At 45.9% G+C, this 21724-nt stretch overlaps 1 protein-coding gene across 1 annotated transcript in view; it reads left to right on the top strand.

Annotated features, from left to right (window-relative positions):
* Positions 1–1419: 1419 nt before the first annotated feature.
* CHMP1A (charged multivesicular body protein 1A) overlaps positions 1420–21724 on the top strand; it is a 94858-nt gene continuing 74553 nt past the window's right edge. Inside the window, exon 1 of the mRNA XM_085639222.1 lies at positions 1420–1557. Within this exon, the coding sequence (XP_085495348.1) occupies positions 1551–1557 (7 nt within the window). The 5' untranslated portion in view covers positions 1420–1550. The remainder of the gene's footprint in view (positions 1558–21724) is intronic.

The raw sequence follows: 21724 nt of genomic DNA on the forward strand, positions 1-21724 counted from the left end.
GTGTATCTACGTGTATTCTGATTTGAATCACAAAATTATTAATTCAGATAAACCTTTAAAAAATCCTACTGAGTCTGTGATTCCTTAAATAAAGGTTACATGTATTACTATTTCCTCCCTATTCTAATCTACTACTAGATCTATTGACAAAGTACATTTACTTAGGAGACGGGAATGGTAAGAATACCGGTAAAAAGGTTCTCTAAGGTAAAATTAAAATTGATGACCAGCGGATATTTGCTATCTCATTGAATGCATGAATGTATATGGGCCCAAATGAGTGTTGAGTGTATGAATGTTTAAGAGCTGGTAAACTCCGCTGCATCAGTTTCCATATTTTTATGACTGTTTCTGTTTTCAGGAACCGACTCTAAACAAGCTTAATATCTAGTGGTTTTTGTACATGGATCATCATGTTTTTGTTAGTATTCTCCGTTGAGAGTCGGGACTGTTATGTGGTTTTCGGACATTTAAAGACTAGTTTGCAAAGAAAGAGGAAGCCAAGATGGTGCCTCATTATTTTGTAGAATGTAATGTGTGATTATTGGTTGTTACAGGGGGCGTGGTTCAAAGCCTCATGGGAAATGAAGTTTTTCATTAATGTTACTGTGTTTTTATTGGCTGCTGTGAGTCAGTAAAGAAATTGAGACAGCATAATTCTATTACAGGACCGGAGGCTTCGGATTATGCTTTCTCTTTCTTTTACTCCGTGTCCTTAATAGAATTGAAAATTCTTGGCACAAAGGCTAGCAAAATTTTTATCCTCGCCTCCGTGTCCTTAATAGAATCAAAAGTTCTTGTCGCGATAGCTGGAAAATGTTGTATTCTCCTCCAGTGCAGGGCAGATGCTGCTCTGCTTCCGAAGAGCTTGTAATGAACTGAGCCCTAATATAGACTTTTGCAGAGTTACAGCGCCCATTTGAATGTCCCCAAACTGCAAGCGTTTGAAAGGGCTTGTGTCACACTGTGATTAAGACAGGATCTCTAGACAGACCCTACACTGTCAATCAGGTGCGCAGCGACCATTCTGGTGAAAGCGCCATCATGGCTTTCATTATGTGTAATGAGTTAATCTGTTTTAGTGACTTAAACGCATTTCTCGTTTGCTTTAATAAGTGCTACAACTAGTACAAAAGGCATTATGCATGATCATATCTTGCCCTTAGCCCCACCCCTAGCTCCTCCCACTTGCCACACCTCTATTTTATTGAGTACCTGTACTTATTCTTTACCATTTAAAGCACTGCGAGGTACCGGCATGGCGTGTATAGTATACACAAGCCATGTTGAGAATAATGTGGTTCCTTAAAAAGGGAGGCAGGCTAAAACGTGACGTAGACTGGCTTTCCTTCCTGGATATCTGCAGCGGGACAAGTGCTCCTTGGATGAGGGCACCCCTGTTAAGCTAAGAAGTATTTGGCGCTCGTGACGTGAGGTGTACAGATCTCGCGAGAGCATCCAGAAGAGGCGGACCCCGGAAGTGTCCGCAGGCAGGGCTGTGAGTGTTGTCACATAGGTGTACAGGGGGAGAACCAGATACTCAGGGCATCATGGACGGTAAGAGCAAAGTAGTCCATTACGATGGGGTGTGCGTGAGGGAGGAAACGGGTGTCTTCTTGAGAGGGTCGCAGTTTTTTTGCCGTCACTGTATGGATGTAAGCAGGTGCCTGCTTAGACGGGGCTCTTTTTTTGCCTTTCATTGACAGCGAGGAATGATCTTTTTGATTATATTTTGTAAAGTTCCTCGGGTGCTTTTAGTGTCGATAAAGGAATGAAGGGCGCCCCGGGCTCAGCCCTACGCAAACAAAGGGTTGGTAAACATATGTCGATAAACATAAATACGTTTCCGCCATCTAATGTGGTGCTATTGAAGGTTTGTATTTGATAGGTTGAAGCCTCATAACCAAGGTTTTTGCATCGAATCCCTTTTAAAGACGTCCCCCGTTGCTTGTGACACGTATCTGACTAGGTTACCTGACTGAGAGACTACAAGTGAAACCTCATACGAGTGCGTCTAACCCTTTAAAGTATGATTTTATCTCTCTCCTGATGCAGAAACTATTTCACGTTCCAAAACGACGAGATTCATCTAGTGACTATGTTCCATACACGCTTGAATCCTGGGTTTTTAGAGGGATGAAATGAGTGAGAGGTCCCTAGAAGTTGTGAGGCCTTTGTTATTAAGAATGTTGTTTAAACACGTAAGATCAATTTCTGTGATTTCCGTCGTGTGCCATCCAACGGGTATTTTGTAGCCTCTGAGCTTTCTGTTATTGTATTCAAATATATGTAACACATCAACTGACACACCAAAAACCAGCCAAGACTATTTACTTTGTCAGTGATAGTTAGCGTTTTGAGATAAATTAGTAAAAGGCAATGATTTTGCTATAAATAATATTGAACATGTTTCAATTCTGAAATTGTTAGACTGTGAATTAAATATTAATGAGACCTGGGGAAGGGGTAGTGGCCTTCAAAGTGTCTCAAACACTCCCCTTATGTTTACTCTTAGACCTGTACATCATTTTCTCTCCACATCTCCTCCATCTGCATATCTTATACCTCACTGCTTTCCTCTCCACTCTCTCCTGAACGCACTCCCTCCTCCCCCCCCCCCCCCCACATCCCCTTCACTTCTCCACCCCTAAACACACAACACATCCACTCACATGTAAGTACTGCTTTTTCCTTTTACATATTTTCACAACTGTGTACCTCCCTCACACATTTGAACAGAGTCGCTATTATAACTGTAATACATGAAGAGAGGCCAACGTTTGGAGGACAAGGTATTCTGAACACCTTTTTGACCCACGGACAGTCACTGTGGGAAAGTGTCACTGCTTTCAGCCTCAAACCTAGAGTGCTCAATTGTGGCCGATAACAAACACATGGAGGCGACTCAGTTCAATGTATGCATTACACAAGAGTAATGAACTACTGAAAACAATACTGTAACACAACAAACTTGAAATAGCTAACCGTCTTAGGGAATGGAAGATTAAATAAAACGTTAAATATAAACAGGAACTAAATCGCTGACGTGGATTATCTTAACATTATTTATATTTATTGTTCAGAAATCAATCCGTGTTTTTGCCAGAACATTTTAGGACTATGATATAGGGCCTTATTGAAGCCCGTTTCAATGTCCATTTTTAATTATTCCTGGGTCTGGCCCTGCTGCCTCTTTGGTTCAATAAAAAAAAAGTCTGTGATACATGCAGAGCTGACCTTTGATCAGTTAGCACTGCGGGTAAACCATATTTAGCGCTCTCTCAATTTGGGAGGAGAAGGGGGAAGGTGAGGGGGGAGAAAAATCATGATTTCCATCAACAACAACAAAAAAGGCAAAATGTGCAGATGTATGCCAGCAACCTTCAGAAACTGTGTTTAAACACTGCTGCAGGCAGCCCCTGTGCCCCTCTTGAGGTCGGCATCTTGGGCGTAGGCCCAGCTCACACATGCTAAAGGCCGCCCCTGGATACAGGGATTCTTCACCTGAGCAGTCCCTTAGGCTGGCCGGTAAGAAATAGAGTGACAGATTGACAAAGTAACTCTAGGTAGCCAGATCACAATATTTTGCTGCACAGATTGCTAACTTTTTTTTAGCTTTCAGTCAACCCCTAAAAGAGGTGACACATCACTCTGGCCTCCTATACTTTTGTCTTCCCAATGGGGTTCCTCTTCCCTCTCAAGTGCAGCCTGGAGGTTTCAATCACCTCTCATTAGGGGGACGTACAGGAAGCACTGAAGCAGCTAACCGGAACATTTGTTCGATTTTATATAGCACAAATAAGATGCAAAAGGGTCTCTGAGTGCTATAAATATAACACTACTGCCTTTTCATACTCTGAGTTGGATGCAGGTTGTTCTGATAGTGCTCTTTCCCACCTGCACTGTCCTGCGCAGCAGAGATGGCCCAGTATCGGTGTAGATCTGGGAAATCTGCCTGAAGGCGACTCCAGCCTAGCTATCTCAGATGGGTAGCTCGCGAGCTACTTGTAGATCTCCAGCTGCTTTCAAGTATCTCTCCAGTACAAAAGCCCAGTCTACTAAATTGGAAGCTTTTGCGTGGTTGAATTAATGTATGTATCCCAACATTGAAAAGCATGATTTTGAGACAAAAATGTGTCTATTTTCAGAATTTACAACCTGATGTTTGGAGAATAGTGATTGGATTTCAATATATTTAAAGCTGATAAATGAGTGATAAATCGTGAGGCATGGGGTATTATTATTGTTAATATTATTACCTTGGTGGCAGGGTCATTGCTGTCTTGCATCTGTGGCTTTAATGTATTACCCATGCAGAGGCATTCCAAATTGATAAAGCCTTTTTCCCATTACTGCTGGTAAACCTGCTTGATGCACTAAGGTGATAACTACAGATAATCTCTCATCGTTTGGCTACTAATTAGTTGGAACTCGATCTGCTCTACTTTGTGAATGAACGTATGCCAAGACTTTCACTTCATCCGCAAACAATCCACCTTAGCAAATTCTTCCCCAGATACCGATACACACTTTCTCTTCTGGCAGATTCACAGCACGCACATACCCACAGTGCACACTTGCTAGAACATGGGTGCACTTTATTTTTTCAACGCATACGTAACCCTATACTTAAACTACAATCAGTTTCTCTATCCTATTCAAAAGTAAAAGGTCCCTATAGAGTTGTTGTAGACTAAATGTAATCCTCATGTAGAAGTGAAGTTCCTAAAGAACTGCATCCTGCTGGATGGTCCTACAAAGTGAGGCAGAAAAATTAGATGTTGATGTTCAGTTAAAGTCTCAAAAGATCCACCAATACCCAACCATATTTGAACACCGCCAGGAACTGGTCATAAATTGTCTTCTAACAGTTGATTTGCTCCATTTAAGCATGGCTGGTGTGGTAGGCAAACTTACTATCAGAGAATTTTGTACAGTGTTCACAATTATGTACTGTGTGAATATGTCCGAGTGCACCTCATATATGGTTAAGGGAAGCAAAGTGAAGCTGGTGGATAGTGTGCATTGATTCTAGGATAGTCACTTGCAATGCTGGATGACAGCAGGATACCATCCTTTCACTCATTTAAGCAGTATCTTAAACATGGTTCCAAGTGACGGCCCTAGATAGGAAAGTTAAAGAACTCCTGTTTTTTTTTAAACACAGATATATAGACATAGACTGAACAGTCGAGATCCATTAGCGTGTCACAATAACATACCTACTCAGGAGCATGCTCCTACCCTGAGGGTCTAGTCTTTTTGGGTATATAAAGATTGCACATGAGGTAAAGGAATTGCTGTGGTCTGGTACTCTGGTGGAATATGGAGATAGTGCACAGGAATCCAGGGCAAGTGCTTAGTGGTGAGCAAAACCTGTTCAGTTGGATGGCTATGCAGTGTTAGCTGATGGATGTTCACAGAGGTAGCCTACTCCAATTATAGGCGTACATGCTGGGGTTGAACTGAGGTCCGAGGGTGTTGAGATGAGAAATTATGAATTGTTCCCTTTGCTATTGGGAGAAGAAAAAGAACTACGCATAAACAGTAATTGGTAAGCAGTGCTATGCCTTTGCCATGGTTTGATCTGTTTAAGAAGGTTTTAGAGGGCAACATATAAGAGTCATCCATCTATAGTAAATAGGGGATAGAGTTTGAGTTCTGGGGTCCCTCCACAAGAACTCCCACAGATGCAGTTAGGTCAGTCAGGGTTTCTTTATCTGTTGTAAGAAACTTGGAAACATTGAAATGTTTACTTCTCATCTTAAAGGCCTCTCTTTGGATTAGGTTGCTGTAGTGGTAGCGCATCTATCTATGACATGTAACTGATCTGTTTGTATCAGCAGGGCATTGAAGTTAGATGCGAGGGCAGGTTTCTCTGTTTCCACCATTACTATCCCTATTTTTAAGTTTGACTTAGGCACAGTTTTAGCTGTTTCCCATCCTGAAGTTTTCTTTGAAAAAACACATATATTATATATGTATGTGTGTGTGTGTATATGTGTATGTATGTATATATATATATATTCTGTCTGTCTGTGTCGGCACCAGTAAAGAAAGGGAGATAACTAACACAAAACGGTGTGCAAAAATGTAAGGTTTATTGTCTTCCTCGTGTGGACAAAATAAGCATGCAAGGTACATTAAAATTTAAAACATCCTGGCAAGTGTGTTTCGGCTTAGTGCCTTCGTATGTGTTCCATAATTAGAGAAAATAGGCTTTGGGTAAGCCTGCTTTTGCCATTGGTAAGTTTGTCAACTAAGCATTAGGTTAACTTTCAGGACTGTAGATTTAATGTTGGAACGGGTCAGCTCTTGTTGGGACGGGGATGCCTCCTTCATGGTGTACAGTCTTAGGGGTGCATATGGTGGCACTGTGGGCGAGCTGGTCTCTAGGACGTCATGTCCTGAGGAGGTGCACAGAATCAGTCTGGCACCATCCCTATGTTTATGTTGCCCAACAAACCTGCAGTTCCTACTGGGAAGTGGGAAACTACATGACATGGTGCCGCCAATGTTGGTAGAATTGGTTCTTATTCAATGGACGCCTGAGTAGTTCTATCGTGCCTTCACAGAGACCCCTACTTATCTCCTAACTGGAGACATCCATGGGGTATGGACGATCCTCCTCTGTATATGAAGCAGCTCCAGGTCTAAACATCGCTGAGAACTACAGACATGCGGTTACTAGGAAGTTAATTCAACATGGTCTAGCAGTTACGGCGGAGATGTAGTCTTTAAGGTTGAAGCTAATGAAGCACTTAGGACAGAGTTATTCTATTCCTGGGTTACATTCCCAGCTGCAAACGGCATCACATGGTTATTTCACACTTTCAAACAGGGTGTAGTACTAGATAATTATACACCAAACGAAGAAATAGAAATGCCACTAACTTACCAAGAACATATAAATTGGTTTAATGGCACCCTACCACACACAACAGTAAACTTCGGTCCTCTCAACAATGAGGGCGTAAACAGCCAGTCTTAGCTGGCTACACACTGCATTAATAATAATAATAATAATAATATTATTATTATTATTATTATTATTATCTTACCAGCAGCAGAGGTACGAACACTATACAAAGATCCAGTAATAATATACTGATGCTTGACACAGTTCGTTATGCAAACTTTAACACTGAACCCTGCGTGGGCCACTCGGGCTGCACAACCACAACTGGCTATGCCGGGCATCAGCCCACAAATGCTAAATGCAGTCATGGAAAAAGTTCCCATTGTGCAAGAGGAGATTCTGTTTTGCACAAAAAACAAGTCGGCTTGAGGCTTTATTTCCCCATACTGGCTAGTTGGAAAAGCACAGAATACTAACAATATGCTTGCCAATGGGATGGCTCACTGCGTAGAGGACTGCACAACTTGGGGTACAGTCTCTGCTGCAGTATATACTAGACCACACGGTTCCCCGTCATTGGCTGTTTTCCCTGATGTTCCTAAACCGGTCAGGAACGAGTAGGTGGGCAGCACCTCCCCTGGACTTGAGGATGAAATTTATGGGCAATTTTGCTACATTATCCATCATTATGTTAAGTAACATAAAGGGGGAAGCAGCAGTGTTGGCTATATGCCAGCACATCCGGGATTTGGCACCTGTACAGCAGGAGCATAAATTACGTAAACTTATCGAAGAAACCTATGCTATGCTGGGTCGAGAGAATTTGTGAGCCAGACCTGCAAAACTACAATTAAAGAGTAATTCTGAAAGGGATAACTCTACGCAAGCAACCGACTCTTCTACAAAGAAGTGAAAGAATAAGAAAAAGAAAGACAAGACTGTCACAAAAAATAATGTAACCTGTGAAACCATAGTAATATTAGACCGCCTGACGGATAACAGGATACTGATACACGTTTGTCTAGTTCCTTTCAGAATTCATCCGATAAAAGTTTGTAGAGAGATGGACGGGCAGAGCACATATTGGAAGAGCATATGAAACTGAAGGAGGATTCACAACACTCATCTGAATACATTACTAAACAGGAGGCTTCCGAACCTCAATTCAAAAAGAAGGTAGTAGCTGGATTTAAGGTCAGGAAGGCCCTGGATATTGAGGACTCTGCTTCTGAGCGGGGAATGTGCAGTGACCATACTAGACAGCACAGCAGAAGTCACAATTGTATGCCAGAACCTGATGTATTGTCTGGTGGGAGTAGGGCTGAGTGAGTATTTCACAGTGGAAACACCCGATACCAGGGTAAGTGTCCCACATCATTTATACGAAATACAACTCCAGTTGGAGGGTAATGTACCCAAAAAACATCAATGTTCTTTTTTGGGAGGACTTAACCCAAGGATCATAGATTCTTTTGGCTGAAAAGGTTTGGCCATCTGATTTAACAATGGAGTGCCCAAACGGGGAACCAGTAATTTTACCAGCTGTCTTTGACATTGTTCCAGAATCAGTAAAACTCTCATAGCCCTAGGAGTGGGCCCTAGCTCCTGGTTATACTTCAACGGTGTGGGGTGAGATGACCGTTCCGCTTACCCTGAAATACCACTGAGGACAACCCCTCCACCTCAAAGACAATATCCAATTAGCCATGAAGCTAAAAAGCAAGTTGAGGAAATACTCCAACAACTTGAATACCAAGGTGTAACAGATTCATTCATATCGTCTAGTATTAGACTATAGACACTTGAACACAGCTTCTTGCACATTTGGAGTACTAAATGCACACAGTGCTGCACTAATGAACAACATAGTACTGAAGAAATGCAATATAATACTTGATATCGCGAATGGATTTTTCTGCCAAAATATTGCACCCGTAAGCAGATATCTGACCTTATGGAACACTTGACAAGAGTAGACTGCATCATTTTGGGATTTGCCCACATGGGCTACAAATGTAATTTAAAACAAATCAAAAATTGCCCATCTCAATGTCCTTTTTCTTGGCTATGAGCTGTCAAGGGAATGCAAAAGCCTTGCGGCACACTTGGAGAAGTGTGCACTATTCAACCTTCAACTACATTGAACAGATTACCACCCAAATAGGGATTTCTACTTTCTTTGCAGAATTTACATTCCAGATTACGCAGAGCTGGTTAAACAGTTCTTGACCTTCTAGGTCCAGATTTTTCCAGTACACATTGGACTCGAACACACAAATATCTTACGCTCCATAAAAGTTGACACAATAGTTTCAAAACACTTACACACATTTGTAAACACAACAAACCTGGTGATCTGCGTCCTTGCCGGAACATCCGGGTACACGTACGTCACGTTCAATGAAGGTGTCACAGTATCAATTGCATATAAATCGCATCTATACATGAATGCTGACATGAGTTTTGCACCTACAGAAAAAATACTGACCGCCGTACAAACTGCTGTGGTGAGAGAGCGAGCCCTAGCCAAGGAAAAATGCATTATTGTCGTTACCCCAGTGCCGACCTTAGAGGCTGTCATCAGAGCAAGCGCTCCAAATGCTAAAACATTACATTCTCAATGGATACAAAGGGCTAACTCTCCTACCGCAACAGATGTAGACTATAAGTTTGATTCTATACTACAAACACAAGCCTTTCTGCAGTACGAACAAGGATATCCTCTGCCTAATGAAATAATGCCCCTAGAACGCTATAACTACATCATATATACTGATGGTTCTGCCCATCCTGCCGCAGGGACAAAGCATCAATACTCAGCAGCGTGCGCTTTTGTAAAAAGGGACATGTACGGTGGAGAATTCCACCCTAAGCAAACCTACACACAGTCACTTGGGGACTTCATTGCACAGCTAGCTGAACGTAAGGCTCTAATACTGGCACTGGAAAATACGGATCCAGGATTCCCCACACTTAGTGTGCAATTCGTTTTACTGTGTCAATTCTTATAATGAATATCTACATTATTGGAGCCAGAATGGATTCAGAGGCTCAAGGGTTGCACAATCAAGCACAAGAGGCTTTGGGAACAGACAACAAAGCAGAAAGATTGCTTGCCACAGACTCATGCATTACACACATTGAGTCATCAACATGCTACATACACGTTGCAGGGAATTCAATGGCTGATGATGCCGCAAAAGCAACAGTTCACATTGCTGCGGTTGCTGCAGTCACTCATTCAAGTACGAGGATAGACTGAGACATAATGGTGGCTGTCACTGCTGCTCTCAATGGCACCCTTTTGCGGAAAGGGTTTCCACTCAAGTACTCTTACAAGTTAGATGCACAGAACATTCCATATGCTCACATTCCTGGAGTGGGGGATTGAGTAATACCAAACACTCCATCGTAGCTGCACATGAGGGTCTTGCATCTGCACATGCAGGGCTGGCTGCTACAATTTTATTATGGCATTACTGGTGGCTCGGTCTTTACAAACAGGCCAAGGACTTTGTCCTTAAATGCAACATCTGCCAGCAGATGAAGGGGTCCATCATGGCGTGTCCACCGCAGACACCTCTACTAATCTCAAACAAGCCTCTGGCTTGTGTTTCCCTGGACCACTGCAGCCCTCTGTCATCAGATGAGGCTTATAAGTACATCTTGGTAGCAGTGGACTCAGTCTGTTGATTCCCATGGGTATGGGCACAGTGGTCGGCTGACGCCCGAACTGTTAGAAAGGACCTCGAGCCTTCAGCGGGACATACGCAGTAGGCACATTATATTCCGACCACGGTCTGTCATTTAGCTCGAGGGCTTACAAAGAGGCCATGGGAAGTTTTGGTGTGACCCTGCGTTTCTCTTCCCCATACCGTCCTGAGGGAAATTTGGGTATGGAGAGGAAAAATCGTGACTTAATGCAGTCTTGAACAGCAAGGGTACTGGGCTCTGGCTGTATGGGGTCCAGATGGCACATAACAACCTGCCTAGAAAATCGCTGTGTGGTTGTACTCCCTATGCAATCCTGTTCGAAGTGAAGATTTGGGTTTCAGACCTCAACAATACCAGCTGGTGGCGGAAGCACTCTCTTTAAAAAAAAAAAAAATAAATAAATAATCTTTTTATTAGTTTCAATAATAAATCACATACATGCTCCAAACATTTTTCAAATATTGTCACATATTTCGTTACAGTTACCACAGAGAAAGCAATCGGTGTTTCCATAATTCGTTCTCTATTATGGCGCATCTCCCACCGATGGAGAGAGACATAGATGTCCCCTGTTCACATTCCATTTACCCCACTTCCTATCCCATTTTTTCGGACATCCACGCGATTTAAAGACTTCTGTGTCTGCAATCATGCACCCATCAAGTTCTTTCATCCACATTCGAGGGCAGAATCACCATTTGACATCACTGAACGTTTCGCTGTTTTACAGGAACTGATTGACTTCCGGGACGAACATCGCAACGTCCAAATAAAACGCACCGCCACTGGAGAAGTGGAGGAAGTGCCAGCAAGTCCTGCTGGGTCACAAAGGTTGGGGACCTGGTCAGGGAAAAAATAGTGGACAAGAAACAATTTGGGCTATCTTACAGAGTGTCTGTTTAAGGTACCAGAACTGTACTACTTCCGCCACTTGTCGGCTGCAAAGACAAAAGATTTGTCTCCTTTGATCTGATCAAACTACATGATGTGGCCGATTCTCAACAGTAAGCCACATGGGCTCCTGGGTAGCTGTAGCTACCTGCCAATTCTCGCTCCAGTGTAGGCGGTTCAGATGGAAGCTTTAATAACTAATGAATCATACTTTCTCCAATGAGAAACAACACTTGACAACAATGAAGTATGACTTCGACCTGTTGTCACAACTACAACAACTGTACAGAAACACATTCCTATTCGGAAACCTGGAAAGCACACAGATTGATTCATCTCCCAGCTCTACAAAACTGCTGAGTGCCAAAAAATGGATCGAGCAGCCTCTGGCTATTTCATCGACTTTGATGATTTCTCTTCTGATGCATTGGATCCACCACCACCGCTGCCTCTACCAATCAAGCTGTAAGTGCATGTTTTCTGTCTTTGGCAAAAGAGGACATACTTTGTTTCAACATGGTTACATCTTTAGATTACAATTGAGTTACTTTTCTTGGTCCTGTGGCTTGGTTTGGTGACAGTCTTTTTCCTTGCTTATAAATGAACATTATCCCCCAGAACACATGGCAGTACAGCTGGTGAACTTGATTCTCAAACCACATGCGTAACCATGCCGTGAACGAAGAGACCTCTCCCTGATGAACATTTCAGCTGTTCCTGGTAGCATTGTTTTGGATAGGGTATCATATAATGTGTATGGCCCCACTGAACTTTGACAAATTCCTTATTTGTTAAAATTCTCATTGAATGATATCATTATCCCTATTACTGTTTCTGACAATTGGGATATTGATACAGTGCATGAAATGCAAGAAGATCTAAAGTATTCTACTGTGTTTTCATCTGATGAATTGTATGATGGTACATCTAATTTAGTTTTCAACGCTATGGTCATAAATCAAGTACTCCCCGTGCTATCTTAAACTATACATAATGAGAATATTGCCCTACACCACCGCGGATTAGTTCAAAAACATTTGCACGGAACTTTGCTTATTTTTCTGGTTACGATATGTCTGACCCAGCCTTTTATTATTATTATTTTTATTATAGGTTTGCACCATCACCTTCAAAGAAAAATATGCTAACAGACATCAAGCTGATATATTCTGCTTCTTTTTTTCCCCCCAGCTGTCCAAACAGGTTTTTTTTTTATTAAACAATTTTTATTGTCAAGAACAAAATATCGGCTCATTACATGAATCCAATTCCCACACAATATGACCAGCACTCTACATTCCATACATTTCCCCACACCTTGTCAATCTCTGTAGACCCTCTGGCCCCTAGCACACTGCCCCTGGGGCACATTACTAGGGGAGGACGCCTGCACAGAAACCGCAAAAAAATATGTAGGGTGAATTTCTACTCTGGAGTGGGTGAGGCCACAGCCTCAGAAGCTAACTGGTCCAACCTTCTCAGCCGCTCGTGCCGCAGCTCTATCGTAGGGGGGAGACAAATCCCGCCTCGGTATCTGTTCCACTTCCCCCACCGGTGGTCCCACTTCCCAGGGCAGCCCCCACTTCTGTGCAATGTTGCGCTTTGCAATAGCAAAGCTCATTGCAGCCCAAGCCTGTTCGGCCAGGGAGAGGTCAGTTGCCGACCAGATGTTTAGGAGGCAGAGCCGGGGGGACTTTTGCAGCGATTTATCACACAATCTCGACATTTGCCGTGTGACTGCATCCCAATAGTGTTGTATGTGTGGGCATTCCCATATGATATGAAAAAAGGTGCCAACTAGATTACAGTGTCGCAGACAGAGCGTGTCCGGACGCCTACCCAGACGGTGCAAGAGCTTAGCGTCAAAATAGACTCTATGGAGGATCTTCAACTGGATTAGCCAGAGCCGCATGGGAATAGCTACTTCCCTAGGGGAGGCCAATGCATCACGCCAATCCTCTTCTAAAATGCCCAGGTCCGTTTCCCAACTCCCTTTCAGTTTCCGCATTGGATCAGGGCGATTATTAATAAGTTTTTTGTATATCAATGAAATGGCCTTGCGGTCCATGGGGTCAAGTAGCAGCCTATCTTCCAAGGGGGACGAATCGGGAAGAAGGGTTCCACTCTGTATTGCTGTCAAAATGGCGTGCCTGATTTGGAGGTACCAAAATGCCTGCGAGGGCGCAAGTTGGAATTTAGTCTGAAGGTCACCAAAGGATGCCATTCCCCCCCCCCCCTCCCCCCCACCCACACATCCCCCACTGTGGAAATCCCTATTGTGTCCCATTTATTGAACTCTGGGCATAGACTGAGTCGACCCAGCTTTTCAGGCTCCCAAAGTGGTGTCGCCTTAGTCATGCAATTGGACCACCCCATTTGTCGTGTAGCTTTATGCCAGGTCTCCACCGTGCATGCGGTGGGGCCAGTTAGCTGCAGTTTACGGGGACTTGTGTAGAGCGTCCTATTGTAACCATCCTTCCCCATGAGCCAGCGGTCAGTTCGGAAGTTAGGGTCATCATATCGGCCAAACACCAAGCAGTTAATGGCGACTAGCTGGGAGGCCTGATAGTAGAGTCGTAGATTTGGCAACCCTATTCCCCCATCGTACCAACCCATCGTGAGCTTGGATAACGAGATGCTCTGGAATAAGTGTCGGGGCATTTTGCAATGCATATAAAAAGCATGATAGTGCTAGCATCTTGAACAGGGACGCACGTCCCAGGAGTGTGAGGGGGAGCGATCTCCAATGAAGGGCGTCAGACTTAAGACGTTGGAGAGGGCCGACCAGGTTGTGTTCGTGGAAGAGATCCGCATCCGGGGTGACGAATATGCCCAGATAGCGGAAGCCGAGTCCCGCGACTGGTATCTCATAGCCCCTCGGACTGGCCGGAGGAACAACCCGCAACGCAAACATTTGGGACTTAGACCAGTTTATGCTCTAGCCCGAATGAGACCCCAAAATATGAAAAATGTGCAGCACACGCCTTATCGACCACGCTGGGGATGCCAAATATAGCAGAATATCATCGGCGTATAAAGAAATGCGGTCCTCATGATCCGCCGTCCACTTGAGTCTCCGGATCCCCTCTGACCCAAACAGCCAATGGCTCCAAAGCTAGAGCGAAGGGCAGGGGAGACAGGGGGCACCCCTGTCTCATGCCTCGGTGCATTGCGAATGTGGCCGACCTATGGTTGTTCACCGTGACATGCGCAGTAGGTTGCATGTATAATAGTCGAACCCCATGCGCGCCAACACTGCGAACAGATATTCCCATTCAATAGTGTCAAACGCCATGCTGGCGTCCAAAGATAGGAGGATCGTGTCTTCTTAGATAGTAGTAATTCTACCAAGGACCCCATTCACCCTCTGTAAATTACAGGCCCTATTTCTGCCCGGCATGAAGCTGGATTGGTCAGGGTGAATTAAGTCAGGGACATACATCAGAAGTCGATTAGCCAGGAGTTTAGCCAAGATTTTAGCCTCCACTGTGAGCAGGGAAATAGGGCGATAGGATTTACAGTCATTTACCGGTTTGTGAATGACCACGATGGCGGCGTTACGAATATCAGCCGGAAGAATTCCCGATTCGAAACACTCCTTATAGAGGTTAAGCAGATGTGGGGCCAACAGTGCAGACATGGACTTAATAAGTTCAATGGGGAGCCCATTTGGACCCATTGCCTTGCCAGAGCGGACTCCATAAATAGTCTTTTGGATCTCCGTCTCCGTGAAATCCACCTCAAGCGCTTCCCGATCCTGCTGGGAGATGCTAGTAATTCCCATGGTGGCCAGTAGGTCATTAGACAATGGCGCTTGAGAAGTCGGCGGCGCGGTGTAGACCTCTTTAAAGTAAGACGTGAATGTGTCAGCAATGAGTTGGGGATCTGTGAGACGCGTGCCGTCCGGGGAAACTGTGGCACAGACCCACCGAGAGGCCTGCTCCTTACGCTCCAGCCATGCCAGGAGTTTGCCAGTTCGCTCCCCAAGTTCATACACCCTATGTCTTGAGGAAAGCGCGCGCATTGTGGCCTCTTCCAAAAGCAACTGTTTATAGTCCTGCCTCTTGACTTTGAGGTTATGCTGCACCTCGTGGTCAGCGCCGACCGCGGCGGACGCCTCGAGCGGTAACAGTTTGGCCTCCATCTCACCCACTCTTTTAGACTGCTCAGTCCTGTACCCAACCACCAAGGAGAGGGCACTACCTTATATTACGGCTCCAAACGTGCCCCATAAAGTCAAGGCCGAGTCAACTGTTACCACATTGTCCACAAAATAGTTTTCCGCGTCCCTCCGTAATGCGTCCTTAATGTGGGGGACCCTCAGCGTCCATGGCTGCACGGCGAGGGTCACCGGGCTTCTGACCCGACGCAGTGTGAAAGATGTCTGGACAGGGGAATGGTCCGGGATCCCACAAGCAAGGCAGGTGGCTCCCACAAAGGAGTGGATGTCTTGGGCATGTGTAAATAAGTGATCAATACGGGATTGGCTACCATGTACCCCTGACTGAAACGTAAAGTGCGTGTGTAGAGGGTTGTGCCATCACCAAATGTCTACCACCCCCAAGGCATTAGTGAATTCAAGTAGTTGTGAGCCCCGCGGGGGATCCTCCCGAGCTGGCAGTCGGTCACGAGGACCAGAGACTACAGATATGGAGTTTGAGCGCTAAACTTCTTGAGACCATTTCGAGTGTGTGAGCGACGAACACAATCAATGCACCGACATAGAACAAATTAAAACAAAAAACCTTAGCCATGCCAAACACCAGAACCCCTCCCGACCCACCTCCCCAACTCCCACTCCCCTCCCTGCATAACGGACCTAAAACCGCCTGCCTCCCCCAACTTGCAGAGTGCCTGTCGCCCACCCCAAACATTTCAAGGTACGTGATACAACCCCATTCCCTAGAGCATCAAGAAAGAAAATAGTGCCCGCCCGACCCATCAGCCCTCTTATAGTAAGGTATGTCGCGACCACATAGCCGTCTATCACAGTCTGCCGATAGGCCAATAGTTCTGCTGCAATAATCTGTTCCACCCATGGAGCCACCCCCCCCCCCCCCACACACATCAAACCCGCAACACAGCTGAATTGTCCCCCGTAGAAAAGAAAAAAATATAGAACTCCTCAAGTACAGTCTTGGTGAATGACTAAAGGGTGGGAGGGAACCTCAGTCTCTCTAGATATGTAGTATACTTGCAGTTTCCGAGTCCATCACCCCTCCGGGGCACCGGTCGTCGAGTCGTCCCGTGTCAGCGTCCCCCCTGGGCCTGCGGGGACCCCTGCCAACAGTTCTACAGCTATCAAGCCAGTCCCAGGCCTCCTCTGGACGGGGGAAGAACCAAAGTTTCCCTTCCGATTCGATGCGAAGCTTGGCGGGAAACACCATGGCGTATTTGATTTCTTGCTCCCTTAAGGCGTGCTTCACCTCAAGGAAACTGCGCCGCAGCTTCTGGACCCGCACTGTGAAGTCGGGGAAAAAAGGTGACCTTGCTATTATCGATGACCACTGGAGGGGCCACCCTCGCTGTTTGTAAGATTACATCTCGATTGCGGTAGTTGAACACCCTCACCAGAATTGGCCGGGGTGGGGCCCCAGGCCGAGGCCGGCCACCCGGGACACGGTGGGTGTGCTCAATGGAGAAACATTTTGAGAGGCTGAAGCTGCTGGAGGATCAAGTCTTCCACATATAGGTTGGTCGCCGGCCCCTTTGCCTGTTCCGGCACGCCTAAAATGCGAACACTAATGCGTCTTATCCGGCCTTCATAGTCATCGAGTTGCAGCGTTAGCGCCTCTTACGCCGTTTGGAGCTCAGACACTTGGCGCTTGAGAAGCTACGAATCCGCTTTATGTTCATTTGTGGTCACCTCAACGGTCCCTACTCGGTCTGACATCTTATGCATGTCCGCCTGTATCAGGGACACCTCTGTCGCCACAGACGCTATGCTGGCTTCAAGGGAGATGTGCACCGTCGTAATTGCTGTGAGAATGTCCTGCAATGTGGGCTCCGGTCGACCTCCTGGGGCTTTGGGATTTGACTGTTCCCCCTCCTGACTCCCCTGCCATGCAAATTTATCGAGCTTGGCCTGGACCACTGCGGCCCGTCGCCATCTCGGTGGACGTGCGTCACAGTCTAGCGTGCGAGGAAGAAAGAGCGAAGGTAGCCCCGCGGGCACCAACCCGCACCGGCCTGTCGGTTTTTGCCCGCCTGGCGCTCCCCCCCCAGCCACGACCTGCCCAAGGATGCAGCAGGAGTCAACTAAGGGCAGAGTGAGTGAATGGATGAAGCCCCGCTGTCAATCGCACAAATTAAGGGGGGGACAAGCCTGCACACTGAGAGCCTGGAGCAGGGTCCGGAATCGTTATCGGGCGCAGACCGCCACTATCCCGCGTCCTAGGGCGTCGTGGTGCTACCATGAGGAGAAAGGCCCAGCTGCAGGGACGGGCATCCAGTCTGCCAGGGGCCCGCCCAAAGGGCACCACTCGTCCCAAGACACCCACGCACCCTATCACGTGTGTCAAGAAGGCCGATGTGTGGCAGGACTTGATTGCAGCACCAGCTATAGGGGCAGCCCCAGCGGCTGGCAGGAAGGGACAAGGGGATCCGGCACCGGCAGCAGTCACCACGCCGTGACCCCGGCGTCGATTTAAATCCAATTATGGGCCAGGGCTGGAAGTCCCCCGGGCCCCTGATTCAGTCCCGCCCTCAGTGACACCCGCGCGAGTGTCATGGGACTCCGGGCCACCCCCGACGGCCCACACGGGACTCACCGCTCACAGTAGGTCGCGGTGTGGAGTTCATACGTCCCTGGCCTCTGTCCACACCAGCGGCAGTAAATTCGGGCCCCTCCACACCTGGCAGACAGAGCGTTGCGGCCTGGCGTCCGCCGACGTGGCCCTCGCCTCGACCTCGGCGTCGATTCTCATGCATGCCCGAGGAGGGGCCGGGTCCGCGCCGCCGGCGTCCCAGCCCGCACTTGAGGTCCGCTGCGCTGCCCCGATCCTTTCTCCAGCCACCTGGTCGCTTGTCCAGGGGCAGTAGAATGGGCGATGTCGGCCAGGGCAGGCAGCAATAATACGGATATTACGGGAATGGCGCACCGGAGCTCCGCTACGATGCGGCCATTTCCCTCGGCAGTTGGCCACGCCCCTCCAAACAGGGTTTTGACTTTTGGAGGGATACTGTGGAGGTAAAAACAATTAAGGAGAATAAAGACTAGCAGGTTCAGGGAACTGAGGCCTTGTTTAGAGCATGCCTAATACTGCAACAAATGATTTTCCAAAACAAAACTGTGCAACAAACGACATGTCTTGGATTAGCCACGATGAAGGATTTTACACACACCACAAATTCCTACATTCATACATTTAGAAAACTGGCAACGGTTTACAACATTCAAGGAGGAAAAATTGAACTCCATACTGCGAAACGGTTCACACAGTTCCTCAGACCCCAATTGGAAGGGATGGTTAGTTTGCCCATAAGACACTAACGGATGTCTGGCTCGATTCCTGGGTGAAACCAGGGGTTTCAAGATCAGTAGGCCTGACCTGTGTTATGTGCAATCTGAACACTTGGGTGGTGACAACTTAGTGTAGGGAAGTTGTGCCTTGATTGCAAAAAATCTCAACGATGTCCCAGGTGAAACAGCACTTGTCCCTTTTATCTGATGACCTGGGACTTTTTATTAGGTCCTCGAAGACCACGTCCAAACGCTCCTTGTATGCAAATATACAATGAGATCTGGAAAGTTTCTGAGCGGGAAGCTGCTGAAACACTGCGTGATATTGACGGCCAATTTTAGAAAACAATCTAGAAGTGGTTGACAACGGTATGACCACCTTATCCTCTAGAATATACTCTTTGGGGACAATAATGTCATCAGCAATAGAAATTTTACAACACGATATGTCCACATTACAACATGGACAGTCACAACTTGGGTCTATTCTGCTGTTAAACTGGCCACTTCAAACACTACGTTTTGGCCATGTGCCTTGGCGACATGTTAATGCCACAAATCTGTTTTTCCCTTACCACCTTACAAAGTCGCAAATACTCATGGCACGTAACAATGCGAAGTATGCTATTCTACGCATAGAAAAACTAGAGAAGTTCCCTTTCACGGTTTCAGAATCTCTGTCAGCGGATTGGATAATCCACGGGTACATCAGTCTTCCAATTTCAAGAATCCGTTTCCAGTACTGTCTAGAATACCACCAAGTGGACAGATATGAAGCGTTAGGGGAAGGGTTTATATACGAGTAGTGGGAACTACCTTTCAAATCTGTGTGTCAAAATAGGGAAACTGAGGTTTTTCTCAGTGGTTCGGACTGCGAGAGTACTTTCAGTGGATCCTTAATGTGCAAGGATGTTTTCCTTCATGGAACCTGTAATACTTCTGTGGCAAATCTTTCTTGCTTCTTGAAAGATTCCCCAGTGTCTGTTGTTTCAGGTTGCTGCGGAATTAAACCAGGAATTGCCTATCTAGTGACGGTTTCTTCCATAGTCACTTGTACTGTACCCAAGTTCTGTTTCCACCGGCCCGTACAGTTAGGGAAACAGCGTTTTGGCCTTCAAAAAATCTTTCAAATGTGCACTTTGATTCCCTGAGCAAACTAAAGACATTTTGTTTAAAAAAATATGTGGTCTTAACATCTGCAAAAGAGATGTTTGATCTTAAGGTTGCAATGTCCTCTTCAGAGAGAAAGTCGCTACTCCGCAATAACTTCCCACTACATTTTGGATAGTTGGTGCACTGTATTTTTAGTATGTCTGATAACGGCGGGAATAGCCCACTTTTTGAAACACTTGGACTCTGGGTTGGTTAGCACCTTCCAGACAGTTTTCGGAGTCATTTGAACTTTTATACACTCCGTGCTCTGAACAGTTTTTATAACGTCTTCCGCTGGTCTTGCTCCTAATTGTCAGAACTGTGATTTACATTTTTCTGCTCAGCAATGGATTGCCCATTTCATGAATGAATGGAACAGGCACAAGCACATTTGCTGTTGTGCCGTTATTGCATGGTTTGGCGCACCTTTTCTTCAGGAACTGAACGAGCATCGGTTCTTATCATTCCGGTCTGTTTGGCAACACTGCTTGCAGCCTGTATTCTGCTTTGTACTTTTCGAGTGTGCCTTGGACTTGTGCCTAGCAAAGCAATTGGTTGAGCCTTCAGACCTAAATATACTGGTGGACCCCTTAACCCGTTCAGCGCGGCGCGGATTTCCGCGCCGCGCTAAAGATTCCGTGCGCGGGCGGGGCCATGACGGAGCGGTTCCGTCATGCGCACAGCGCAACCGACGCACGTGACGGAACCGCTCCGTCACAAGCGTCGAAGGGGTTAAAGGCTCATTTGTATCGCTGTCCACCGCGTATTCCATTGCTTCTGACCGTATTTTACGAGCCCTTTTGGGTCTGGTGGATTGGTGGATTAATGCGTCCACTGTAGGCACCTGTGTTCGACTTCATGGTCACAGGTTCAAATCCTGGCAGGTCCGCTCAGCCATTCATCCTTCTGAGGTCGAAAAAAATGAGTACCATTAAGTTGGATAACAATAAACCTCTGTTATTCAGCACCAAGATACCCTTGGGTGAACGTACGCTTTACAAATGCACGTTATGTTGTGATGCATCTGCTTCTAGTGAATTGGATTTTGGCTCTGGTTTGGTGGATCCCCTATTGGCTATGGTCACTCCCTCAGCTGCTGCTGTGAGGGCTGGATGGGAACACATTTGCTCCATAAACCTGCTACGAGGTGTGCCTCTGGGAACATCATCTGTGGTTGCTGGGAACAAAAATGTTTAGTCTACCACTCGGAGGCTATTCTTTTTGGTGTGAACTTCTAATTCGGACTGTTTTTAACTTGATTATAAATTTGGTTTTTATTAACTTTTTAGATTTTAATAATAGCATTCTGCGTGCTTCTGCTTTTTCAAACTGTACAATTGCCTTTTTTTAAATGGACTTTTAAGAATATATTTTATAATCACTTCAATATGCATATATTGTGAGACTACTTAGTATAGCTTTCATACTTTTTAGATAGCTTATTAGCTGACTTACATCTGAGGATGGGTGTTGTGTCCTAGTTAGGCCCGGGAAGGAACGCTGCCATTTTTACCATATACACGTTTCCTTCTCTTTTTATACAATGACTTTTGACGCACATTTACGTGCGTGACAATGTAGGACTAGTTTCTCTGAAACTACACTGCTTACAGATTCCACTTATCACACCTTGAACACCACGTACG

Source organism: Triturus cristatus, chromosome 12 (assembly GCF_964204655.1).
Source record: "Triturus cristatus chromosome 12, aTriCri1.1, whole genome shotgun sequence".
NCBI classification, from domain to species: Eukaryota; Metazoa; Chordata; class Amphibia; order Caudata; family Salamandridae; genus Triturus; species Triturus cristatus.